The sequence below is a fragment of the Ovis aries genome, chromosome 7 (assembly GCF_016772045.2).
Source record: "Ovis aries strain OAR_USU_Benz2616 breed Rambouillet chromosome 7, ARS-UI_Ramb_v3.0, whole genome shotgun sequence".
NCBI classification, from domain to species: Eukaryota; Metazoa; Chordata; class Mammalia; order Artiodactyla; family Bovidae; genus Ovis; species Ovis aries.
This window is the reverse complement of record NC_056060.1, coordinates 22065155-22092619: the sequence shown is the minus strand read 5'-3', so window position 1 is coordinate 22092619 and position 27465 is coordinate 22065155. Positions and strand designations below refer to the sequence as shown.

Genomic DNA, 27465 nt, shown 5'->3' with positions numbered 1-27465 from the left:
CTGAAGCAGAAACCTAATCATCAATTTTAGATTAAGTGTGCTATGTGGGCCCACATTAATCCATCTCAAACTTGCCTTAAAATTGTGTTGTGTTGCTCTTATGCATAAGCATATAGGGATGCACAAATTCAGTGTGGAGAAAAATAGCACTATATTGATATTTTCTAGGATCTGTCTTCTTAAGAAAAGGAAAATAGTTAAGGCCCTTTCCTTATTTCTTCACATCTTTGTCCCACAACGTAGAAGAAAAACGAAAGCAATGATTCTCTCGATTCAGAGTGGTTAAAGGATTTGAACGTGCTCACAATAGCAGGGCCAGCACCCACATGTTCAAAGGTGCAATATATTGCTGTCTGTGCCAGGCTGCACCCTCTGTAACCATCGCTCTGATTTATCTCCTCTGGCCCTCATTTTTCCCAATTAATGCAACTGAAATATTCGTAACTCTTATCTCCTGGCTCACAGAAAGCATGTGAGGATTAAAAGGACATTACTCTGAAAAAGTTGAGCTGGAGGTTTATTTAGAGAGGTTCTGTTTTGTTTTGGTTTTTTCTAAGGAAGAAAATGGATATTGTTTTTGTTGTTGATGATACTGCCTTTTTCATTAGGGAAGAGAAAAAAGAAGGGAGAGATCCTTGAAAGCCATGGTGATATGATCAATACATGAACACGTACAAATAAATCATTAAGGCCTTCAACTCAGGGCCAAAAGACAGTGGATCTGGCTCAGTCACTCACCAGCCATGTACCCATGGGAAGCCCTGTAAGCCTCAGTTCATCTACGACGTAAAGATTATGATTCTAGCTCTGCCTAGCTCAAAGGATTTTGTAAGAATCAAGAGAGATAATGTATGTGAAATCTCTTTGAAAAGTATGGGCAGTCAGATGATTCATGAATTTTTTGAGAGCCAGATTTTATGAAAAACTCCATTTGAGGGTAAGCTTGGAAATCAAAAAGCTTCATGGATCTTGGCTCTGGCAGAGAAAGGGTTGAACGTAGATATAAGGAGAACCTTTCTAGCCATGAGAAACCAGAACATAAGAATTGGTAACTGAGACTGTCCCTGGAGACCATCAAGACCTAAGATCACTTGGGAGAGAAATGAGTGAGGCTGTGAGCTTGTAGGAAATGGTTTCGGGGGTTTCCTACCATGCCGAAGAATGTACGACTTTAAGACTTTTCTTGAATTCACCTAAATATGTGTTTAGTGTTGAACTGGGTGTCAACCAAGTGAGGGAACCTGGGAGAATTCCTGTGCTTGTAAATGAAGTTCACTTTGGTTTTTGTGGTGAAATAGATCACTGTGGGGTTTTCAAGTGGCCAGAAGTTGGTTTTTGGAAGTGGGACCATGCTAAAGGTGAATCTTAGTAAGTATTGAATTTTGAATTCTATTAGTTACTGAGACATGTAACAGACTTTTTATAAATCTAAGGGGACTTCCCAATGTTTTCAGTTTATTCAGATTTAGTGGAGAACAGAGTTCTTCCCATGTCTTCCCCATCCTAACTGCAAGAGCTCAGTTTGTTAGGTAATGGTTTGCATTGTTTGACAGTTTAATAGAGAACCAGAATGGCAGAAGTCTCCCATTCAGTGATCAGCTCCATCAGAGAAGTCATCTGAGAAACACTCTGAGAGGCTAATATCTTCTCTTCCAGTGGGCCTCCTCTTACAACCTCAATGCACTCAACAACCATTGCCACAGTTCCCAATTCCTATAATGTCCCAAAGTCACTTTCAACGAAACTCAGTCTCACTTTATCTTTCCTAAGCAGAAACTTATGAGGTGGAACTGTATCTAGTACTTCAACAGAGAGAAGGCATGATCTAGGCATCCACGGCCATCCTTGACACTATGTGATTTGGAACCAGGCTTTGATCTTTCAGGCCCTCAAATTGCTGATCTAGAAATGGAGGTGACGATTCATGCTTGGATCTCACTTCAGACATCACCTTCTCAGAGAGACCTTTCCTGCCTAATCCATCCAACAAGCCACCAAACACAGACAGCGCCTGGTTCTCCATCCCATTATCCAGCCTAATCTGTTCCTGCGCTTTCGTCACCTGCCATTGTATTATCTACGGATTGGCTTCTGTGTGCCTCCTTCTCGACTATAAGCGCCGCAGGGACAGGGACAGCGTCCCAGCGGCTTTCAGCTGTATCCTAGCACCTAGCACAGGCCTTACAATGGAGGTGTTGGGTGAAGAGTTGTTAAGTGAGCGCAGGACCCACCACATCTACCTTCCTTCTCACAAAGTAACAGAGCTTTACTGTTGCATTCCAAAACCCTGAGAGCTCACTGAATTCCTTGCCGAAGGCAAGGACAGAATACAAGTGTCCCTTGTTAGGTGAGTGAGCAGGTACTCAAGGTATTTGCAGCACCTTGTTTCACTGTGCCTACCGGGCAGGAAATGCACTGGTCTTTGGGAAAGGAACCACCATATCAGTGCATCCCAGTAAGTACCTGGTTATTATTGATCATAACACCTGAACTTATCCTGCAGACTTATTCTGCAGGGGACTAAATGTTTCATTCTTTTTTTCTAAATGTGTCCCTGTGTGTTTCTGTGTATCTTCTTTTTAAATATTTATTTATAAGACTGTTCCAGGTCTTAGTAGTGGTATGCAAACGCTTAGTTGCAGCATGTGGGATCTAGTTACCTGACCAGGGATCGAACCACGGCACCCTACCTTGGGAGTGTAGAGCCTTAGCCACTGGACCACCAGGGAAGTCCCTATCTCCTCATTCTTCAACGATTGGGGTTTGATGATGAAAGACATTAAAACAAAATGAAAAACGTGTACTATCCCCCATGTCCAACCATACCTACTACATGCTCACGAATTTTTTTTAAATTAACTAAAGTGAGTGATAAAAGAAAGATAGATTACCTACAGGGATGGGAGCAATTTTCTGACCACTGGTAAAGGGAGCTTGTGTACAGGGGTTGTTGCCTAAGTAAACATGGGGACAAGAGCTGATATCCTTTGGCTGATAAAACAATATGACTTGGTGAAATTTTGCAAATCTTTCTGAAGGAAATATGTCAGAGTTGTCCAGAAACTATCACTTGGACTCTTCTCAGGCTTTCCCCTCCATCAGTTCTATTGTGCTCTGAAAAAAGAAGCTTTCAGAGGCTTAACTCCATGGCTTAGCCTTTATTTCAATAATAAAAAGGGAGGAAATCCCAGCCAGAGTTCCCAGGAAGGAGGACAGATACACGCTAATCACACTAATCTATTATCAAGGTAGCTCAGGAATTATTGTCAGGCAGCACGGTGCTGTGATTTATAACACATTCATCTTTGCAAGTGGGACAAGATTCTCAGTAAAACCCAGTAAGTAGACAATATGTCACTAAAGTAGGAGGCTTAATGTGGCCGTTGAACTTACTGCAGTATTTGTAGGGCCTGAGCATCAAGAAATGAATGGTTTATGTGGACTAAAATGCATTCTGATGTAGAAAGAAATGATAAAGAGGCTAGAAAGATCTAACGGTGGAGCAAAAATAGTCATGTCGATGAACCAAAAACAACAGACTGAAACAGTTCAGTCTGAGAGTGGATTATAAAGAAAAAGGCAAAGTTTGGCTAAACACTGCTAGTCCTTCTAAACCTGGCTAGATCAGTGCATCTTAGCCACAATTTCTTCACCTGTAAAATGAAAATACTTCATCTCACCTCAGAAGTTTTTTTAAAAATAAAATAAGTTAATGGATATGAAACTACTTTTATAAACTAGCAAATGCTATGTACATGTAAAATACTATGATTGTTTTCAGATCAAAAAGAAAAAGCTAGGATGGCTAATATAATTCTACATAGAGAATATGCAGGTTCTTAGTAAAAGAGCTATTTTCATGTTGATCTGTAGCCATAGATATTGGTGAAAACCACTTTCTCTTCTACTGAAGTACAGACACTTAAATGTCACCCACATGAGAATGGCAGAAAGGAAGCCATTCTGTATAGGCCTGCATTGCAGCGTGAATCCTAAAGGTTGCCTTTGGAACTGGAAGGATACTTCAAGTCACCCTAAGTAAATCTAAATTCCTAAGCATTTCTCCTTTCTTGTGTTGTCATCTCACAGATTGTAACATTTGGAGCACACAATGGGGATGTAATAAGCCTTTTCTGGCCATTTTTGAAAGATTTAAATAAAGATATTTAGAAAGATCCCTCATGCAACCCTTAATGTTCTAATAGTTTTGTCTCATCCAAGTTGTGTTCTTTCTTAATAGAAAAGAAAGCCAAGACATTGCCCATGAGGCCAACTGAAACAGTAAATTTGCAGAGAATAAGAACCAAAGAGAAGGCAAGTGATTAAAAAAAAAAAAAAAAAAAAAACCTGAACCAGAATGGATGCCCTTTAATCAGAGGCATGCCTAACTTTGGGGACAGAACAGAACTCAAGTAGGTAACCAAGGTGCCACTGAGTCACTAAGTCTGCAAGATAAGGAGGTAGGAGCAGTAAGTTGTCACTCTGTGATCTGGATGTTATTCCATGAAGTTTAAGATTGATTGAAGTTAAAATTGGGAGAGACACTATGGCAGGAATTTAAAGTTTGATAAGTGTAATGAAGACAAAAGAGCTAGATACATCTGCTGGATAAATAGAGTTGAAAATCACAAGTTGGATGGCGATAGACACAGGGCTGTGAGTAGATGAAGGCTTCATTTTAAGTGTTGCACAATAAATGCTCATATTTGAGTCGAATGGCCTGTGTTATGCAGAATGTCAAAAAAAAGTTAAGATGAAGGGGCTGTATCTCTCAGTCTTGGGTATGAGAAGATGTGTGGGCTTACAGGTATTTTTGACTGACTAAGAAACACTGTGGGAAGGGAGGAGGCTATACATGGACCTTCGGAAGCGGGACTAGACTGCTGGTCAGGCCTGGTGAGTAGAGTATCAGAGGAACAGCAGGAAGGCTGATGAAAATGTTTTCATGTCCCAGGAAACGACTGTATGATAGAGGATGAGCTGGAGTTTGGGGATCACTGATACTAGTATTCTAACATCTGGTTCTGGCAAGAGGATTAACTGCAACACAGCTGCAGTCTCATTCTCTTAGAAACAAAAAGGAGAGTCCTTCTCTCATCGCTCCTCCTAACATGTATCTGTCGTGCACTAAAAAGTCTCACGCTTCCAGGGTACTTGTATATCAGGACTGGTTCCACGTGCTCAGCCCCACATCATCTGTTCTTCCTTGATAAAGTAAGGATAATAGTATCAAGTTCATGGCATAGTTATGGCCCGAATAAGGCAAGGTTATACAGAGAGGTTGTTAACCCACTTGGCACATAATAGATTCTAGTGCTGGTCCTCTTTCCCTTCCTGAGTAGGTCAGAGGTTGGAGCCCAACACTACAGGCTATTTTGGTATGGGGCTTTGCTACAGTGTGAATTCAGGATACAACACACTTACTTTTGGAAAGGGCACGGTGCTTCTTGTCTTTCCAGGTAAATGTTGACCCAACCCCACTCCTCTTTTCTCGTTTTCTGGTTTAAGGCTTCTACACGTGATTACTGTGTTTTACCCTTGTGACATTGTCCTTGTTTTATCAGTTGACCTATGATTTCAAGGTTGAGCCTTCGTGGAAGACTTTGGAAAAGGAAAGTAACCAACAGAAGAGTTGGATTAGTAGAATTAGTTGAATTAGTAGAACTAATTCACTAGATCAGGATGGAATAGAGACTAATACTCTAGGTGATTAAGACAAACCTGGGTTTCCCCAGAAATAGCTTGGCTTCTTGCTTTAAGGCTAGCCTGCGGTATTTCCCCTGGTACCCCTCCCTTTCCTCTTCCCTCTGTATCCCGTATCTAGCCATGGGATGCTGGACAGTCTGTGACACATACAGCTACAGAACTCTTTCATTAGTGAGAAGATCTGCCTATTAAAACTGAAAGATCCTTAAGAGCAGAGGCTCCTGCTATATACCAAGAAGTATCCAACATGGTCCTTTTACAAAGAAAGTGCTTATTTAATTGAAATCAAATACCCAGAGAAATCAAGTTTCCAGGCCACAGAGAAGAAGAGAATACAGTAAGTGACACAGTACGTACCAGTATGTGGTAGAGAGGGGAAAATACTAGATTGAGAGTCAAACAGACTCATGTCTTGGTCTCTGCTGCCAGCTAGCAGTGAAACCTGGAGCAGATCTCTTGCCTCTGGACCTCAGTTTTCTCATCCAAAAATGGGAGAGTAGGTCCGGATGGCCTCTCTGGCCCCTTGGCACCAGCAGCCCATGAATTAATTCTTCTTGGGCTGCGGGGAGTTTTTTTCTCATATGAGTAAGTCAAATAGCTATAATAAGCCTAAAACATTTTCTAACTCATCAGGTAAATCGAGAAAAGGGGTGACGTGACAGAGGGAGTTTATTGTGAGGCATCAGACACTGTGGGAATTGGGGAGGAGGAAGCAAACTCACCTTTGGGAAAGGCACCCACCTAAGAGTGAAGCTGGGTAAGTGTGCAATTCTATGGTAAATGCAAAATGTATTCCAATGACAGTGACTGGAAGTTTCTCAAGGAGACGTCACTTTTGTCATTTGTATCTTATTTAGAATGAACCACAATCTAGTGCTGAAGCATTAAGAATTGTGGCACTCAGATAAATTAGTGAAAATACTCAAACACTGTATGAGCATCCTTTCCTTATGGTGAAATTTAGCAAACTATTAAGACTTGTCCCGAGATGTGAGGCTGACAAACCTGGGCTTCTCCAGAAATAGCTTGACTTCCTGCTTAAAGACTAGCCTGTTTTAAAGAAAAGCCTGGTGTCTAGCCTGTTCCAAGCCCTGCTATAGGGTTCCATTTGTATAGAGTTGGCCCAGTCATGGGGTACCATTTTGTATAGAGTTATGTCAGAGTGTGAACACAGGTTATCAGAAACTCGTATTTGGAACTGGCACCCAACTTTTAATCACCCCAAGTAAGTCAGATCTCCAGAAATGTGTGCCCCCACTTCCAGTGTTGGGTTTACATGTATCTATGTAGCGTTTGCTCTGGTCAAAATATGATATGATGGTGATGATAATAATCATTATTATTGTCAGATCGTTATTATTACCACTACTGTTTTGTTATTATTAATCAGAACAATGCTGCTAACTTTGTGTTTTTTTTTTTTTTTTGATTTATACTTTTTTCTACTTTTTTTTTTTTTGGTGTTTTTCTTTTTTTTTTTTAATTTTAATATCTTTAATTCTTACATGCGTTCCTTACTTTTCTGCCACGTTATTCATCTTACCCTTTAAGGAGAATCAGTGGGAAGGTAACAGGAGGAAAATGGACAGGACAGAAAGCTCTGACCAGTATTAGAGTTTTTAGCACTAAAATTGAGCTAAATGCCAGAAAGAGGAAAAAAGATAAAAAGCAGGAAATTGCTTGGCCATAATCTAATAGAATTTTTCTACCTCCACTGCCATTGACTCTGAGACTCACCATAGGAGGCTATTCAAGGTCACTTTACCTATGCCCCAGGGCTTCCCTGGTGGCTTAGAGGTTAAAGCGTCTGCCTCCAATGGGGGAGACCTCGGTTCGATCCCTGGGTTGGGAAGAGGAAATGGCAACCCACTCTAGTACTCTTGCCTGGAGAATCCCATGGACAGAGGAGCCTGGTGGGCTACAGTCCACAGAGGCGCAAAGAGTTGGACACGACTGAGCGACTTCACTTTCACTTTCACTTTACCTACGCCCCAGCTCATTCCAGAGGCTATGTCCCTTTGCACTAAACATTATTCAAGGAGAGTCAGTGAAGTGCAGAGAAAGGAGCCCAGGGTTTATAGTTTCAGTCTAGAGTTCTAGATTTGATTGCACCCCAACTGACTGTGTCATTGCCCCTCTGTGTGAGATGAGAGGGTTGAAGCACTCAAAATCTATGGTTCTAAGATCTTACTCCTATAGCACCCTAGAGTTGAAATCACTACCACCCAAGGATACTGACTCTTATGGCTATTTCACAAATTCTCTAACACTAAAAAAAAAGGCTTATTGATTAATAATTTAACAACATAGAAATTATAACCACCATCTCAGTTTCTATGATGGATAGATTCATGTTAGGTGCATGACATACAGTATTGTGTATCTTCAAATAGCTCTACAGATCAAGGAACAGTATTCCTATTGTACAGAAGAGAAAACTGAAGTTCAGAGAAGTATTGCCCAAGATCCCAGGATTAGTGAGTAGAAGGGTCTACCTTCAAACCAGGATCTGCCTGCCTGATCTCAAAGACTTACTCTTTCTACTACTTTATGTCACAGACCCTGTGCCAGTGCTTACTTAGAAGTGAGAGAGGATGCCAATCAGAATTCCTAAGGAAATATATGAAATTTATGTTTTCTATTCTTAGATACTGCCATGATTGAGAGATGGAGCCTTGAGAGATCTTGACTTGGGTGCTGCAAATCTAAAGGATTCTCTGCTCTTTTTAATGAGAAATAAGTAATACAGGGGGGCTGCTGAGAGCATTTACCCCAGTGGAGACAGGAGAGAAAAGAGCTGGCAGCAGCCACTTCCTAAACGCTGACTGTCCTTTCCTCTCAGTATTTGCTGTATTTTCCCCAGGCAGACAGTCCCCAGTGTAATCCATCTATAAGTGCCTCACTCATTTGTGAATTATAGAAATATGCAATGGTGAGGGCACTTTGGGCACTGCTGGATCATAGAAGTTTAGCTCTGAAAGGGAAATTTTTGTTCTATAAGGAAATTAAGATCCAGAGAAGTTCATTGAACTGTCCATTATCATAAATTCAGTGAGAACTAGGGCTGGGGCTAAAACTTGGGGATCTTGGTCTCTGGGCCATATTCCATGACTACTGTTTGGTGAACTAAAACTTCTAACAGGAAAGATGTATGAGATTGTTCATGAGCAGGAAAAAAACTGGGTTTTACTGGGAGACTATTTTTAAAAAATTGCTCCTTGCCTAAGAGTCTGTGCTTCTACTTCAAGGGGCATGGGTTTGATCCCTGGTCGGGGAAGTTCCACATGGCCAAAAAAGAAAAAGCAAAAAAGTGCTCCTTGCTTTGAATACCTTCCCCAAAATAAGGCTCCCTGAGCCAAATCCCCAGCTGTGGCATAAAAATGGACGAAGGAAGTGGTCCATTTTGTCACAGCACAAATCACTGTGGGAAATACGGGAGGCTTCAAACTTGTCTTTGGGACAGGAACAAAGCTATTTGTTGAAACAAGTAAGTTCCATGAAATAACCTGATTTTTATTATAGTTGAAGGATATGGATATCTGTTTTCATTGACTTTTTCCCCAGAGTTTTGTCTGCTATTTAAATAAGATAGGTTGGCAGTGGTAAAGTTGCATTATATATATCCGTGAGCATTATTCATGTAGAAATATGTAGTGAACACTTAGTAAGTGTGGATGGACATAGCTACCCCAGGTCCTGTCTAGAACTAAAACTCTGTAATTATATGAATGACTTGTTAAACCTGAATATTCATGCAATTTTTAATGTACTGTATACAGAGCAGGATTTTCTTTCGAGTTGGGACTTATTTCTCGTCCTCTTCCAATGTTCTTAGAAATGAAGGTTAAATAGTAAAATTATACACCTCTTCCCACTTTGATGACCACACACACTTAATAACTAACTTGTATGTGATTGAGGAATCCCAGGCTATGGCCCAACTGTAGGGCTCCATTTGTATAGAGTTGGCCCAGTCATGGGGTACCATTTTGTATACAGTAACGTCAGAGTGTGAACACAGGTTATCAGAAATTCATATTTGGAACTGGCACCCAACTTGTGATCAACCCAAGTAAGTCAGATCTCCAGAAATGTGTAACCTCACTTCGAGTATTGGGTTTACATGTATCTATGTAGCATTTGCTCTTGTCTAAACATAATATGATGATGATAATAATTAAATCATTATTATTGTCATTTCATTATTATTATTATTACCACTACTGTTTTGCTATTATTAATCAGAACAATGCTGCTAACTTTGACTTTACTTTTCTGCCACGTTATTCATTTTACCCTTTAAGGAGAATCAGTGGGAAGGTAACAGGAGGAAAACATCTGTTTCCTTTGGGATCAAGTACTTGTTCATTCCATTGCCCCCTCTCTACTGAGGGTCCATATTAACCTCACAATATTTTGGTTTCTATGCTGCCTCCCGATTACCTCTCTGAGAAATGCTTCCTTAGCTTTTCCCTGCCTAAGCACTTATATTTTGCAGCTCATATTTACCCAGAGTATACTTAGCTTTTAACCTCTCCCTAAACTGGCCTTCTTGTCCCAATAATTATGCACAGTAAAACTTAGTTTGCCTCAGTAGGTGATGACCAAGCATCATCAACAAGCCGGGGGCCATATGTGATTTAAAAAGAAACAAACCAAGAAAAGAAGTGCAAGATGTGGTTCTTGCTCTCGACAACTTCCAGTCTTGTCAGAAAAACAAAACACCCATCTATTAAAAGTCTATCAATAATTTATATGTGGGCACGCCAAGCAGCGTGCTGTGTGCGGTCATGCACAGGACCTGGGGCCCCACTGGCTGGAAATAGGACCGTGGATAGCCCACATTCCCTGGCAGAGAGCAAGCAAGATTTCACCCCTGTGTTTCTGGAAAAGGACCTGAGACTGTTATCTGCTGAGATGCTTGACTTTCTTGACAACCCTTGACAGAAAGCAGCCTGAGGTGAGGACAGAAACAGTAGAAGCAGGAATGAGTCAGGCATGAGTCACCAGGAGTCTTGCTCAGCCCCAAGGAGGATGCGGTGACTCTGAGTCTCACCGAAGCATGTTTTCAGCGTGTGCCCCAACATGGCTTACTGAAAACACTCTTGCTCCCACTCTTTCTGGCAAAGTGAAACATTGCAAACACTTCTGCAAATGTCCCCAAGACGATGGTGCCTTCCTCTCAGGAAGGGCAGCTGAGGTGGGAAATGCCCGCTGCTGCCTGGTACCTTCAGAAACATGCACACCCACCCGGCCGAGGTAGGAGACAAGTTTTTCACCAAGTGTTGCAAAGGCTCTGCTTCCCCACTACCCCACGCAGGAGAAGTAGCCAGAGGCTGTTTGCTGATGGCTGTGATGAGGAAAATGGAGGTGCTGGGTAGCAATGGGGCTGAAGCTGCTACAGCCATTAGGGAATCTCCCTCCAGTGCTCAGAGCACCCATCCCAGGAAAAACGTTAGGGTCAGCCTTCCCGGGTTCCCAGCATTTAGAGCTCCTGGGAAGTATGTTTGTCCTCCTTGAGAGGTTGGGCAAAGCCAGGATGTTTTTGTAATGCACTTACCCAGAGTGTGATTATGGGAACAGAGTCACTTTTGGAAACGGGACTCAAGTGCTGGTCACACCAAGTAAGTGAGCTGCGATCCTCCTGGGCACACGACCCTCTCCCCAACCCATCAACTTTCCTACCCCATAGGTGCTGGACAACTTATGTTCATGGGAGTAGGAAGGGCATGTCCTCCATCAATGCCACACCTAACATTCTTAGAAGGTCGCTTCTAAAAACCTTTGTGTCTAACCTTTATGTGCCCCTTGTTGCTTTCTCTCAGCATCTCCACTGACAATATAATATAAAATCTCCTTTGCCTCCATTTTGGGAGCACTTGTGTTTGACGAAAGAGTAACAGAGTCAGACTTTTGCCTGTGGCCCCAGGCAAGCAGGCAGTGCTGGTGGTGCTGCTGCTACAAGGGAGTTGCTGCCTTGCTTCTCCTCTGACAGGAGCATGTGCATTCTCCTAAGTAAAGGAAGTGTGGGGCTCTTCCAGTCCCATCACTGCCCTAGGTTTAGGGGCCCTGGACAACTGTGGGAGATTCCTGCAACTCTGGGCATGTCAGCTAGTGTTTCCCTGGATTGTTGCCCTAACCACTGGGGCAACAGGTAGAGGGAGGTCATGTGAGATGGGTTTTAGCAAGGGCTTTCCTTGCTGTGTGTATCAAGACGAAACTATGGACTTATACTTGGAAGAGGGACCAAGCTTGTTGTTCACCCACGTGAGTATTATAGAAACAGTCAAGGGATATTCTGTAGACAGAGGACACACGTTGGAAGGATACTGCAATAATGAGGGAGTCTGTGATTGGTCTGCTCCATCGTTAGAGAGCCCATTGTTGTCTTGGAGTAACCTACCATTGTGTCAGGTCTAATGAAATGATTGAGGTTGTGCTGGACAAGGGTTTTGCATGGTGTGTGCAGAGGACAAATCCCTGAGGACTGAGGAAAAAGGCTTCACTCTTGCTTAGGTTTCTGAAGCAGAACTATCTTCTTGGCAGCCAAGGGGCCCATCTTACCCCTCAACTCTGTGGCTGAGAATCTCTTACCACGTTGTCTTGGATCCATGAGATATCTGTCCCAGGAAAGAGCATCCCAGTCAGAATGTTGAGGCACCCTATGGTGTTGGAAAGGGCGATGGAACAGGGACAGGTCTCCTCTGGCTGCAAAAAGCCTCATTCCTCCCTCGGTGGAAATCATTTCTGGGAACCGTTAGATTATTAGCTACTATTTACTGAATGTCTGACATGTGCCGGTGACTACATCCTGTCCTCCATAGAATTTCTCATTCAATGCTCGCAGCCATCTTAATGCTAGGTAGCTAGTTTTAGGCCCATTTTACAGATGAAGAAACAGAGGCTTGAGACAAATAACTTGCCCAACCCAACATCATACAGCTAGGAATGACAAAGCTAGAATTTAACTCTGATCTATTTGACTCCAGGGCCTTACTGTGAACCATCCCACCACGCTGCTACCACTGTCCCTCCTGCATTCTGTGAAGGAAGATTACAGACCTCAAAGGCTACTGGTCTGGCCCCTGGTTTGCCCAACCCAAGCTTTGTTGCCATGGCAACCATGGCAGCCTTGGTCCAGGATTCATCATTTCTGAAGAGATGAGTAAAGTCGTTGAACTGGGTTGGCAGAATGCAGGTATGGCAGGGAGAGGAGTAGAAACCTAAGGGGACTGGTTATTGGGCATAAAGTAACACAGAAAGAAATTTATCATCACAACCTTGAAACAGGCTGTTTAAAAGCTCTGTTCCCAAGAGTGAAGGCTGTAAATATGGGGGAGGGGAGGGGGGAGGGCGGCCACCCTCAGAGAGCAGTGTTTGTACTGCACTGTGGCAGGGTGTGGGCCCAGGCGGCAGAGCACTCACTTTGGGGGTGGAGCAAGACTCCGCAGACATCCAAGTGAGTGCCCAGCCTTAGACTCCAGCCAAAAGCACAGAAAGTCCCTATTCTGCTTTCTTGGATGTTGAGTCTGCACTTCCCAAACTAATTTCTAATGCTTCTTCATGAGGTTTGAATGTTTTGAAATTTGAATTCCCAGCCACAAGCTCAACAGTGGTTTATTTTCTAAACGTAGTCATTGCCCGTGGGGCCTGGCCTTTTCATCGTTACAGAGGTAGACTCTTTTGCTATTTCTAGATTCCTTTGAGACAAAAGACCTTTATTGGAAAAGAAATCATGACTGATTATGCCAAAAAATTTATTTTTGTTACCATTTAATCTTCATGAAAGGTGATAAGTTAAATTTCTCAAAGATCATGGGCAAGGGATATACTCTCACAAAACTCCATGTCTAATCAAGGGACATGGGAAGGACTTAAGGCCTAAATAATGCAATAAAAATATTGAGTTTAGAAAATGGACCCATACAGAACTTAAAAGATAAATGAAACAGTCTTAATAAAAGAAGAGAGCAGGATTGCATCTAAAATGAATTAAAATATTCAGAGGGCTTTCATTCAACAAATATTTAGCAAATACCTATTATTGGGTTGACCAAAAGGCTCATTCAATGCAGGAGACATAAGAGACGTGGGTTCTATCCTGGGTTAGGAAGATCCCCTGGAGTAGAAAATGGCAACCTGCTCCAGTATTCTTGCCTGGAAAATCCCATGGACAGAGGACCCTGGTGGGCTACAGTCCATGGGGTCAAAAAAGGGTTAGACACAACTGAGCAACTGAGCACACACAAAAGGCCCATTTGGGTTTTTCCATAAAGATCTCACAGAAAAACCTGAACAAATTTTTTGGCCAACCCAATATATTCTAAGCACTATATAGAAGAAAGGAGGGAGGAAGGGAAGGATAGAAGGGAGAGAAGGAAGAAAGGAAAGGTCTCTGTCATCCAGTATCTCCCCATGGATAGACATCCAGACAAACAGACAGTTAAAGACAGTGTCACTACGCTGCAGTGGAAGTACACACAGGTTGCGATGGAATCGCAGAAAGAAAGGCATCCTGACCTCCTATCCTAGCTGCTTGGTACTTTCATCCATCCTGCACGGCACCATAAGCTCTGTGAGGGTAAGACCCGCTCTCCTTCATCCTTAAACCACCACACCCCAGCACCATGCCTGACACATAGGCATCACCAAACAAATGACTGTGGACAAATGCCTTTAGCTAGAGAGTTGGGGAGGACTTCAGGACAGAGGCAGTAACTGCTTAGAACCTATTGGTTTAGACGGCAGCAAGTATTCTCCAGCAGAGTTGCTAAATTACAAAACCAAGAGATTACAGAATCCATCTGAACGCGCATGGGTGGGTGAGAGCCCACTTCTCGAGGGAAAACTTCCTCCATACTTGTCCATTCATTTGTGCACTCACCGAAGCATCTTCCCTGCCCTGGGTCAGTTCAGGTTGCCTTTAGAAAGCCTGAAAGCCCATCAGATTTCTGAAGAACCAGAGTTCAGAGGTATAAGAATTGTACCACCCTGCTAGGGAAGTAGCACAAGTGGAAAATCGTATGATAGCAAAAAGGAAAATGGTCTAATGATAAATACTTGAAGTATATGTCTCTACTTGAGACGCCACCCAGGATGGAAATTTTTCTCCATTAGGGCCAGAATCTCCTTTGAAGCAGGTAGCTCTAAGATCTGTAGCAAGGTGTGTGGAAAGAAAACCAACAAATTCACATTTGGGCAAGGCTTTCAAGTTGCCATTGTTCCCAGTAGGTAAGCCCTGCAAAGTATTGGGGTGATGTGGTCTTGCATGATGAGTGTGTTCATATCTGCCCTCGAGCCATTCCTGACAGTGGCAAGAAAATTTGCTACATAGCTGACTACTGTTCAGCAATTGCCCGAATAGAATGAAGCTGTTTCATAATGATTAGAAAGAAATAATCAGCATCAATGAGACCCCTAATTGTGTCCATAGGAGTTGGTAGGACAAACAGACTAAGAACACGAAAGCTTAAGGATAATATTAGGCTGAAATTTAGGATGAATTTTAAATTCTTTGAACTAGAAAAGGGACTTCCGGGGAATGAATATCTAAACCTGTACATGTTCCACAGAGGTTAATGGATGTTTTAAGAAACAAAACATTCTCGGATCAAATAAGTTTAAGAAGCTCTAAATTTCTTTATTGTAAGACCTCTCAGAGCCTTTAAACTGCTAATATGTGTTGTCAGGCTTCAGGACTGAAAATAGAGTATACAGCATTTTCCACACTTCTTTGAGCTTAGAATCTTTTTTGCAGAAAAATTTAGGACTAGAGTTCTGTGAAATTCTCACTGAAAAGGACTTGTCTAAACCACTCTCAAACTGGAGATTTTTTTTTGTCCCCATATGAACATTAATCCTAACCTTAGAACTTTCCAGAGAACTAGATTCTTGGGCCCCATCTGCAACTCCCTCCTGATTCTCACAACCTTCACAATTAAGCGGTCCTCCTTGTGCACTTTATGGGACTATTCCTATGGCAATATTAGTTTGTGTCTGCCTTCAAGGAGTAACGGAACCACTTTCTAACACGAGCGCTCTAGTAGGCCTCCCTTGCTTGATTAAGTTGCACTCGAGGTTTTCCATCTATTTCCAGTGCTGTGAATGTTCGCTCAAGATTCATTTCCCAATTAATCTCTGGGTTTTCTCCAGACTCTTTCAGTTTTCTCTCCTCACTTTCACTGTGGAATCTAGAATGGGCATCCACCCTCCAGAAAGAGCCTGACCTGCTGAAGGCTGGCTGGGAGAGAAAGGTGTATAAGGTTGTTATACAGAAAGCTCAGGAATTAGGACTCGGTGAGCCGGACTTTTCTCTTGTGCTAGAAAGGGGGATTTTGAAGGAGCCTGTGAAACAGACACAGGAGTCATTGCTAACCCTGCCAGGCGCTAGAGTTCTTGTAAAGCATCCTCCTAGTGGGTGTCATCTGGTGGCTACAATAAGCTGACCTTTGGACCCGGGACCAGGCTGACTGTACACGCACGTGAGTATGACGGTGTGAATGACCGAGGCAGAGTGACTGACCTTTTGTCTGTGAGAAAACCGGCACTGATTTATGGCAAGCTTGAGGATATGTGAAGCACTCGTTTCCATTTCTACAAACTCTCTGGGAACTTGAAATGTTCCCATTTCTCATGTTAAAGATAGAAGTGCCAAGAGCCAGCTGGGTAAATGAAAATCTGAGCAGAACAATTTACGGAAACATAAAAAGAGTTGCAGATACTTGGTGCTTTCAAGTGAAACGGATCATATCAGCACCAGATAATCTGAGCATTCAGGAAATTAGCTAAATGCTCTTGGGGGAAAGAGATGAGTTAATGGTAAACACAAATTCTCTTTTATTGCAGCAGGTAGCTAAATTCCCTGGATGGACTAACGACCGTAGTGTGGGGATAGCTGCTCACAGAATCTTCCTCTCTGAGATTGAGTAGAATTTTGAACTGCTCCCCGGGTAAAAATGACCCAGACCCCTATGTGAATGGCAAATATGACAAGGTATGGAGGCAGGATGATGTAGGATTCACAGCATAGCTTAGAAGGCTAGCAGCCCTTGGGGGGAGTCTGGATTTGTCCTCTCCAGCTAATTAAGTCTTCACTTTCTCAACAGAAAAATAAAAATCACCACATCATAATATGAGATAATGCTCGGCATATAGCAAGTAATCAATAAAAGGCAGCTTTTCTAAATAATATTAATTATCATCATCATCATGAAGGCTTTGTTATTCTAAAGCTTCATTATTGTAAAGGGAAAGGGGAACAATTTCTATGGGAAATAGGAAACCTAAGAAACAAAAGCCAGGGACCCTTCTCAGATGGTGCCCTCAGAACCTGGTAGGTTCCAGCAGGTTAATGTCAGGACAGTTATTGCAAAGACCTTACCCTCGGTGGAGATTCAGCACTGATAAGTTAAACTTTGGAGCAGGGACCAGACTGAGTGTCCAACCAAGTAAGTAATGCGGGGCAAAGGTGGCCACTGACAGCTAATTCTTCTTTGTCTGAGATGCCCAGTTGAGCCCGGGTGCTTTCTTCTGTTGAATCCCAAAAGGTTCTTTCCACCCATCCCAGAACATCCTCTCATCCTGTACTCAATGCTCAGGAAACACCCTTGGGCCAGAACCTGAAACATCATGAGTCAGATGATGGGCAAGGAGTCCTGGACCTTTTCACAAGAGGATCCAAGACACTGTTGTCCTGAGCAGAGGAGGTCGTCTACTAAATTCTGTGTTTATGGAAATCAGAACCTCCAATCCAGGGCACTATAGCAGGATGGGGCAGGAAGAAAAGGATTAAGAGACAAAGACTCAACACTGAACAGCAGAAGGTCTAACTCTAAAGAGTGTGATCCTCTGTCCCCTCTGAGAGACCAGTGTTTGTCACTGAAGTAGGAGGCAGGGCCAGTGAGTTTCTGTAATGGTATCCCCAGCAGTGTGGATACAGGAGGAGTGATGAGTAAACTCACGTTTGGGAAAGGAACCCAAGTGTCCATAATATCTGGTGAGTCATTCCAGGTGGCACCATTTGTAGCCCCATGGACCAGTGTTGCTAAACTTTTCCCTGGGGATCTTGGTATTACTATGGCAAGGCTAACTGTGAGTGTTATAACTGTCTTACAGAGGCCTCTGTGAATGGAAAAGGCAATACTATTGATCTTGAAAATCTGTGTTTCTCTAGGTCAAACACATTAAAATTTGACTTTAATCATTCAACAGATAACTTTAAATGCCTTCTCTGAGGCCATCATTCTATAAAACGTGAGACTGAGTGTGAATATCTAAGAGAGATGCCTGAACTGTCTCCAAACAGTATAAAAACTAGTCAAAGAGACCAAGGTATTATAAATTTTGCAACCTGAAAACCATTTTTGTGTCAACCAGCTGATGATGTTAACAGGCACGGTAGAGATTCAGAGAAATGGGGTTCTGGCTGAAAAGTTGGGCTACATGGAGAAGGTTTTATGAAGTAGAAAGAATTTGTTGAGGCTAAAGGATAAATTAAGATCTATTTGGGCAAAGCAAGGAAATGAGGGGACTTCCAGGCATAAGAAACACCAAGAAAGAGGGCTTTATCTCAGGAATGAACAAGGCATGTGCATTTTGGCCAAGTAAACACTCTGATAATGAAGTTAGATGGAGAGAAAGCCAAAGATGTCTTCAGAAACAATGGAGAAAAGGCATGCTAGAGCCTTCAGGATAATATAGACCATTAGGCCCAAGGCCAGCCACTGGGAAACAGGGAAACAGTTCAGAAATGCAGACCAGAGGTGAAGGTGAGAGAGGCCAGCTCTTCCCATGGACAGCTCATGGCCTGGACCACCCTCCTTTGTTGCTCAGTGGGCTGTAAGAGCCCATCCGTCAGAGGAGAGGAAACCTAAGGCTTTCTGTAATGAAGACAGTGAGAGTGAGATGGAGGTGTTGCCTCCCAGATGCAGTTTGGCAAGGGAACCAGAGTCTCCATCACTCCAGGTATGTCTGTGAAGGTTCACTGCTTCCTGACACTCACGAAGGCCTCAGTGGAACTCAAACTCAAAGTCAGAACTGCTCACCCACATTTAGGCTTCCTGGTGCCCAACTTCCAAACACAGATTTGGTGGTAAGGGAGTTTTCCGTCATTGCTGTGCCCTGGGGATCTTAGGCACTAGAGCCTTGGAACATGTGCTTCTGTGGCTAATTCTGAATTAAAGTGAATGGTGAGGATCTAGAAATAGCTGGGCTTCCACACTGAAAAGTTGATCCAGTCTTGCTAAGCCTACCTTCTGAGATGTCATCAGTGGTAGGAGGCGTTTATCTTACTAAAGTGGAACAGGATGTTTTTCTCCCAGGGCTCTGGCAGATGGACCCCTAAAGATCTCCAAATTAATAATGACTCATTCTTTGTTTTCAGACAAAAATGTTGCATTGAGGTACCTGGGGATAAAAGAAAAGGGGCTTTATTTTTTAAGGACTTCTTCTTTAGCATTTATTTTCATTTATTTACTTGACTGTGCCAAGTCTTGGCTGTAACCAATATCTTTAGCTGTACCATGAGAACTCTTAGTTGTGCCATGTGGGATCTAGCTCCCTGATCAGGGATCGAACCTGGACTCCCAGCACTGGGAGCCCATTCTTAGCCACTGGACCGCCACATAAGTCCCTAAAAGAGGGCTTTAAAAAGCCAAGTTTAGGGATCAATATCCAGGGGGTTTTTTACCAAAAAGTCTAATTAGTAGCAATTTTCCAAATCTGATGGTCACTAGGCCACTTATTTATCCCACAATTATTTCTTGAGCACCTAGTATATGGCAAAGACTAGGGACACATCTAGGGACAGGTCCTAGTTGTCACAGAGCTTATATTCCAGGGAGCCAGGGTGAAGAGTTTTGTCCAGCTGTACTCATACAGGGCATATAAAGGACTTGAGAGAGGAAATTCAAGCACTCCAAATCGTGGCAACCACCCAATGCTGTGCCACGAAGTATGGGCATTGTCCTATAGGCAATAGGAGTCTCTGGAGTATTTTGAACAGAAAGTGACTCGATCAGCTCCATGTTTTAAACAGCTCATTTGGAGGATGAGCTCAAAGAAAAGACTGCAGTGGGGGGAGCAGGAGAGGGTGAGTAAGAAGGAAACCAGGGGCAAGGAAGCTGGGCAGGAGAAACAAGAGCAAAAATGCAGTGGGGAAAGCCCAAGGGTATCAGCTGGTAAAAACAAGAATTGAGAGGGGCTAAAAATCACCCCGATTCTCTGACCGCACTAACTGCTCTTTCATTTTGATCTGTCACTAGCAAAGTTGAGCAACAGTAAGCCTGCCCTGGTATCACCCTTCAAGGATCTCAGCTGGCTTTAGTCTCACTCTCAGCCCCCTCAGCCTTACCTTGTGGTCCGTGGCATCGCACCCTCCAGACCAATGCCGTCCGATAGAACTTTCTGTGACAGTGGAAATATTCTGTCAACCTGCACTGTCCTACACTGTAGGCATCAGCCACATGTGGCTACTGGGGTCTCAACATGAAGGTTTAATTGCTAATTGGATTTTTAATTTTACTTGATGTTTGTTGTTCAGTCGCTCGGTCGTACCCGACTCTTTGTGACCCCGTGGGCTGCAGCGCACCAGGCTTCCCTGTCCTTCTCAATCTCCCGGAGTTTGCTTGGTGTTGGTTAGTGTAGCTAAAGACTATCACACTGGACAGCATGGTCTAGACCCTCTCCAGACTGACAGCCACTGGCTCTGGGATCTAAGCGAGAGTTTCACCAGGACTCAGAGTCAAGTATCTGGCCCCCATAACAACCCCCTTCTCCCTCTGAGGTCGACCTGTGTCTGGTGCACTTTAACCTCGGCTCTCTTGAGGCCACGTTCTCTCAGCACTTCCACACCCTTCCACATCACCCTCTCTGGTCCCACCCATAGCTCCCACTAACTACTGACACATCCACTGGGGTGTGGTATTAGCTAATGGCTTCCCGTCTCTCCCCTCCCAGTAAAAGATTTCTGCTGTAAATCCTTAACCCACAGTGCTGTCGTCCTCTCAGGCACATGGAGATTGGAGGGGAGCAGGCAGAATCCTTTGAAGCCAGAGCTTTGGGTGTCGCTCGCATGTGACCATGGACAACCCTACCCATAGGCAGCTCCACCTTGATTCAGCATCCCAAGGCCATGCCAAGGGCTGATTCCCCTGGTTTTCATCCAGCTGGATATCTGCATTGCCAAGGCCACCCTGACTGGCTCAGCGCACGGGGTGCATCATGCGTCACTGGTCTGCAAGATTTTGCCTGTGTGGCGAGAAAGCTAGAGGAGCAAAGAACCACGGGCCCTGGAAGCTGCCATCCCAGCCCTGCTGTAAACTTGCTGGGTGGCCCCAACATGTTAATCCTCCTAGTAAACCTCTGCTTCCTCCTCCAAACGCAGGAGGTCGGAAAGAATAAACACTAAGGGTTGCTTTAAAAACACAGAATCCCATGAAAATACTGAGGAGTCATACTCAGCACTAAAGAAAAGCCTCCGGCAGCTCCTGCTTTCCTGGGGCGGAAGAGTAGAAACTGTGTATTATTGGGTAGCACAGTTATCATAGCAATCTCCTGGTAGTATCAAGAGCTACAATTACTAAAATTATTTCAGTTTATTAAATATAACTTTATATGGAGAAACTCTCATGGCTTCTTAGAAGAGCCTGGTCAGGAAAAAAGATGAGGCAATATCCCCACTTGACAGATGAAATTCCTGAGACTCAGGGAGCTGGTGTGAATTGCTCAAAGTCTTGTAGCTAGTAAATGGGAGAGCCAGGGCTTAGACACAAGGGTTCTGATTTAGAGCCTAAAGCTGTTATCAGTGAGAGAAATCTCCTGGTCATGTAGCCCATCTTCCAGGTTCATGCCTGCCTATTACAAACATCACACTCCTGTCAACACCAGCCCAAGACGGGGAGACCACCCTAGACTCTAAGACATGTAGCTTGCTTTGCTGGGTCTGTTTTCTCTGCTTGCTTTGTACTGCCAGAACTATGTGGTTGCTTCCTAGGCCTTTTGAGCTTTTGAAAAAGTTCCTATTAAGTAGAAAAATGGGCAGCATCGTTAAGTGGCCCCGCATTGCTAGTTTCCTTGAATGGTAGGCAGGGCCTGGCAGAGTGTGTTCATTGAGAGCCTGGCCTCTTGGCCAGGATCCGTAGTTTGTGCCTGTCCCTGAGTCCTGTCCATTGTGAGCAGATGGTTTCTAAAATGTTCTTTCCCACCTCAAACCTGAGAATGTGACTTGCCAGCCCCATAGAGCCCTATTCTTGCCCATCACTGGCATCTGGACTCAGGCCTTGGTTGGAGCAAGGAGAAAAACAACCATCTCCTAACCTACGTCTTTTTGGTCCACAGAAATCAAGGACCCCAACCCCACTGTGTACCAGCTGAGAAGCCCCGAATCCAGCAACACTTCTGTCTGCCTGTTCACCGATTTTGACTCAAATCAAATCAACCTGACACAAATTGGGGGGTACGAGTGGAACATGGTACACAAAACAGACAGCACCGTGCTCAACATGGAGATCCTGGGGTCCAAGAGCAACGGGATAGTGACTTGGGGAAACACCAGCGATTCTGGATGCACAAACACCTTCAACGAGAACATTGAGTTTGTCGACAACTTCGGTGAGTGCAGCCTGGGTTCTGCTCTAAGGAGTCTCCTCCATCGAGAGGCCCATTTGTGCCCAGGGCTCAGGTCTGTGACATCTAAAAGCTGCTCTGATTGGTGGTCTCAACCTCATCAATTGTCAGCAAAGACCCCTCCCTTCTCATTCCTGAGCATCAGTGAGCCCCATCCAGGCAGGTCACAGAACGTCCCAGACAAATAGCAGAGAGGGAAGAGGCCTGCGAGCACCAGGGCCCTGAAGCTCACCCTCTCTGGGTCCCCACCCCCTGCCTCTGCTCAGCCCCTCACTGCTCCTTCAGGCTCCGGTGTGCTTCTCCCAGATCCCTTCTTTTACTCCTCCCTCTCGGCCAAAGCACTTTCCCAGCTCCTAACCTCATTCCTTCATTCACTCAGCAATTGCTGATTTTGCCTGTACAACATGCCCAGTGCTGCCATGGAGGAAGAAATGCATCCGATGAGGGGTCTGCTCTGAGCAAGCCCCATTCCAGTTGGGGGAGACCAACCATCAACAAGCGGAAATTTAAAGAACTCCAGATTATTATACTTGCTTTAACTTGGAGTTGGGGAAATAGCCACCCTATGGACAAAAGTCAGAGAAGTGCCCTCTGGGGAAATGCTATCTGAGCTGAGATTTCAAGGCTAAGGAGGTACCAGCCATAAGAAGAGAAAGGATCTTAACGAGTCAGGAGCACAGTGAGAAAGGCAAAGGGCAGGAGAAGATGAGATGGAAGAGATAGGCCGGAGCCAGATCACAGAGCCTTGCCCGTCATGAGCGGGAGACACTGTTTGGTACAGTGAGGAGCTATTGGTTGCCTATAAGCAGGCGAATGATACCCGATTTACTTAAAAAAAAAAAAAAAAATTCTGAGGGCTTCCCTGGTGGCTCAGTGGTAAAGAATCTGCCTGCCACTACAGGGGACACAGGTTCAATCCCTGTTCTGGAAGTCCCACGTGCCACGGAGCAACAAAGCCCCATGTGCCACAAATACTGAGCCTGTGCTCTAGAGCCCAGGAGCCAAACTACTGAGCCCACGTGTTGCAAGTATTAATGCCTGTGCACCCTAGAGCCCATGCTCCACAACAAGAAGCCACCACAGTGAGAAGCCTTGGCACCAAAACTAGAGAGTAGTTCCTGCTCGCTGCAACTAAAGAAAGACTGAGCAGCAAGCAACGTCTGGCACAGCCAAAATAAATAATTTTTTTTTAATCACTCTGCCTAGAGTGGAAAATGGGTTGTAGGAGCTGAGAGTGCCAACAGAAAAGAAGCTCATGCAGCAGAGAGATGATGGAGGCCAGGATGGGATTGTGGCAGGGGAGTTATTTGATATTTTGGTTTTTATTTTTTTAACTAAGTCACTGGGCCTTAGTTAGGACATTCGAACTCTTAGTTGCAGCTTGTGGGATCTAGTTCCCCAACCAGGCCCCGTGCATTGGGAGCACAGAGTCTTGGTCACTGGACCATCAGGGAAGTCCCCGCGGCAGGGGTGTTAAAAGCTCAACACTATTTGGGATTCAAAGCTAGAACCATGCGGGATTGAAAAGGAAAAGAGGGAATTGAGGAAGGTGGCTGGATTTTCTTTCTGAGCAGCTAGGTCAATGATAATGGCATTTACTGAGTCAGAAAAAACAAGCAAACAGATCTGGGGTGCCGGGGTCAAAACCTTGTGGGATAGATGAAAGCACCCATTCCCCTTATGGCAATTCTCACTGTGTCTGTCTTACTTCCTCTCTGAGACTCCAGATTGGAACTCACCCAAGGGTGGGGTCTGATGGCTCCTTGTGTCATGTTATATGCACTTAGCACAACCAGCATTAAGTAAATGAAATGCCTAGAAGCCAGGGTGCTGGTCTTTCAAGAGTCAGTGGTGGCCTCAACAGGTGGTCCCATATGGGACAAGTTCCTTCCAGATCTCTCCACGAAGAGGCATGGAAAGGCTTCTGGGGTGGGAAGTCAGAATGCTCAGGACTCTAAGAAAAATGTCTTTATTTCTCCTTTTAGGAATCCCCTGTGATGCCAAGCTGGTAGAGAAAAGCTTTGAAACAGGTAAGGGAGGGGTCCATCCTGGCTTCACACAGGTCTGGGGAGATGATGAACCCACAATCACCCAGACGGGATAGAGGCAGTGTGAAGGAGCATGGGGATCTAGGAATGAAGTTCTAAGGACCAGAAACAGCAGTTCAAGGTGCCTGGGGACCTTCTTGAATCCCTAGATTCCTCTCACCATCTCTAATTTTCTTTTCCACTCTAAGAACTTCGAGGATAAGTCTAGTTTTGCTAGACCAGTGACTCACTCCCAGGCCTCTGTACTCCTTTCAGTGGCTCCACTGTCCACAGAGATCAAGAGGGCTTCTGGGTGGCCCAGCTGGGAAATCTCAGACCAGCTCACATAAAGCCCTAGACTAACCAGGTCTTCCCAAGGATGTTCTCCCTCCATAGCCTGGGGGTTTTGCCTTCTTTCAAGAAGAGCAGCAAAACTCATGTGGGCGGTGACCTTGGCTCTCAAAGATCCCCACCATTCCTCACCACCTGCTCTGGGCCCACGTTCATTTCCATTTGAGTCATTTGTACTGAGTCATCTCTCTTGGGCTTCCCTTGTGGCTCAGTTGGTAACGAATCCACCTGCAATGTGGGAGACCTGGGTTCAATCCCTGGGTCAGGAAGATCCACTGAAGAAGGAATAGGCTACCCCCTCCAGTATTCTTGGGCTTTCCTTGTGGCTCAGCCAGTAAAGAATCCACCTGCGATGTGGGAGACTTGGGTTCGATCCCTGGCTTGAGAAGATCCCCTGGAGAAGGGAAAGGCAACCCACTCCAGCATTCTGGCCTGGAGAATTCCATGGACTGCATAGTCCATGTGGTCGCAAAGAGTCAGACACGACTGATCAACTTTCACTTTCACTTTCATCCCTCCTGTGGTTTCGCCACTAGATTCTCACTAAGGGGCACCGACCCAGGGTGTTGCGTGTACCAAGTTCTGACCATTCACCACCCCCATCCACTGAGAGACTCAGCCCTAAAACAGAGAGTAAGCACTGTTAGTGTTTCTCTTTGGAAATGAAATGTGCGTGCTCAGTCACTAAGTGGCGTCCGACTTTGCGACCCCATGGACTGTAGCCCACCAGGCTTTTCTGTCCATGGAATTTTCCAGGCAAGAATACTGGAATGGGTTGCCATTTCTTACTCCAGGAGATCGTCCCAACCCAGGGATCAAACCCGCCTCTCTCGCATCTCCTGCATTGGCAGACAGAGTCTTTACCACTGTGCCACCTGGGAAGCCCCTGTTGACCCTAGAGGGATGTGCAGATATGTTTATGAGGGGATGTGCACCAAAGCTCAAAGGGAAAGGCAGATCCAGGCACTGAAGCCCTCCAGACTCCCCACCCTGCTTTCGGCGTCACTGGGGCTGTGCAGACCTGTGCCGTGACTGCTGTGGCTCCTTGTTTTTGCAGATGTGAACCTAAACTCCCAAAACCTGTCAGTGACCGTGTTCCGCATCCTCCTCCTGAAGGTGGTCGGGTTTAACCTGCTCATGACGCTGCGGCTCTGGTCCAGTTGAGGTGAGCTGACATCTCAGCCAGGCAGTGGGGCCCTGGGGGCGGGTCCCCAAGCTCTGAAAAGGAACTTCCCCCAGGCTCTTGCTTTTAGGGCCTAAGTCTGGACCCACCCTCCTCTCTCCCTGTTAGTGGTTCCTCTTGTTAATAGCAATGGCCCAAAACACTTAAGAAACACAATACACTCCTCAGGTGACACTGGTCACGTCTCACCTACAAAGTATGAAGAACTGTTGTTATTATCCTCATTTTGGGAATAAAAAACTGAGGCCAGGAACATCAAGGCCACACAGCTGATGAGTGGAACTTAGGAGACACTTAGGACCCAGACTCATTCATACCTATGCCTTCGATTGTACCCCATTCATTGCAAATTTTATGGGGCCCCCATTCCTTTCCTCAGATCCTCTGACCCCAATGTGGTGAGGCAGTATTGTAATTGTTATCCACCCTAATTCTGACTAGAATCTCCAGACCCTTTCCCCCAGTGTCCCAGGTCATCCCACTGACAAGAGCATCTCATCAAAAAGAACTCTGGGTCCATCTGCCCCTAGAACTCTACAAACAGAAGCATCCTCATCACACCCCTAACTGTCCTGAATCTCATCACTATGCAGCCTGACCCTGTTCTTCCTCATCCCAGGTCACCGACAACCTGAGAGCCCCATGCTCCCTCGCCCCTTGCTCCTCGTCGCCCTTCCTCTCCCTCTTCAAGCAGAGAGGCACACTGTCTGCCCCCGTGGATGAGAAGGCTCCCTCCTCTCTCTGGCCTGGCTGGCCATACCAACTGGATCCTCCAGATACTGGTGATCAAGATGCTGACAAGCTGCCCAGCACGGCTGCCACCCACGCTGTTCCTCACTGCTGCTTGTCACTGCCTGGCATTCTTGGCAAAGTCAGGGGGCTGCTGCAGCCTCTCCTAGCTGTGGGGACACTCCCTCCCCACCTCCACACCCCAGAGATTGCCTCTGATGTCCCACTGGATGGTGGATCCCCAGTGGGTTCTCTTGGGCTCTAGCTCCTGGAGAATGTTATGTGTTGTTTATATTTTTTACATAGTGTTCATAAAAAATATATATATCACCCTTTCTCCCAAGATGTAGGGAAAAATTACCTTTTCATGATCTAGGCCCTGCTCTGCTGTGTATCTGAGCCACATTGTATATTCTGCTGCCACGGCTTCAATAAAAGTGATTTGGAAGAGACTGTGCTCCTGTTTGACTGATTTGGTCCGGGTCGTTTTCAGCTTGCTGTGGATCACTAGCTGGGCAGAAAGAAACCAAGCCATCCACCAATGAGGACTTTCGGTGGGCCTAACTCAACAAGCTGCTTAAGTCAACCTCTTCCTGGAAAAACCTCTAAAAAATTCCACTGAGAAGCCTGTGCTGGGGGCCAGGCAAACCCACTTAAAAGCCTGGGTCCCTGCTCTTCCACTGGGCAGCCCATAGCAGGAGGCCCATGTACATGGGTGGTAATGACCTGTAGCTGAAATCTGGCAGACAGGGACCACACAGCAAGTGTCCCCAAAAGGCCACCCACTGTCTCTTGCCCTGAAGAAACATTTCCTTTGCCTTTCCTTTCAGACTGGATTGCCACTGA

The 27465-nt window shown here is 44.9% G+C and overlaps 1 gene segment (V, D, J or C); it reads left to right on the top strand.

Annotated features, from left to right (window-relative positions):
• The first annotated feature begins 1310 nt into the window (after positions 1-1310).
• LOC101110848 (T cell receptor alpha chain constant-like) lies at positions 1311-27071 on the top strand. The segment is given in 5 exon segments: positions 1311-1368; positions 22042-22314; positions 24315-24359; positions 25765-25872; positions 26510-27071. Coding segments are annotated over 4 exon segments (444 nt in total).
• Positions 27072-27465: the final 394 nt, after the last annotated feature.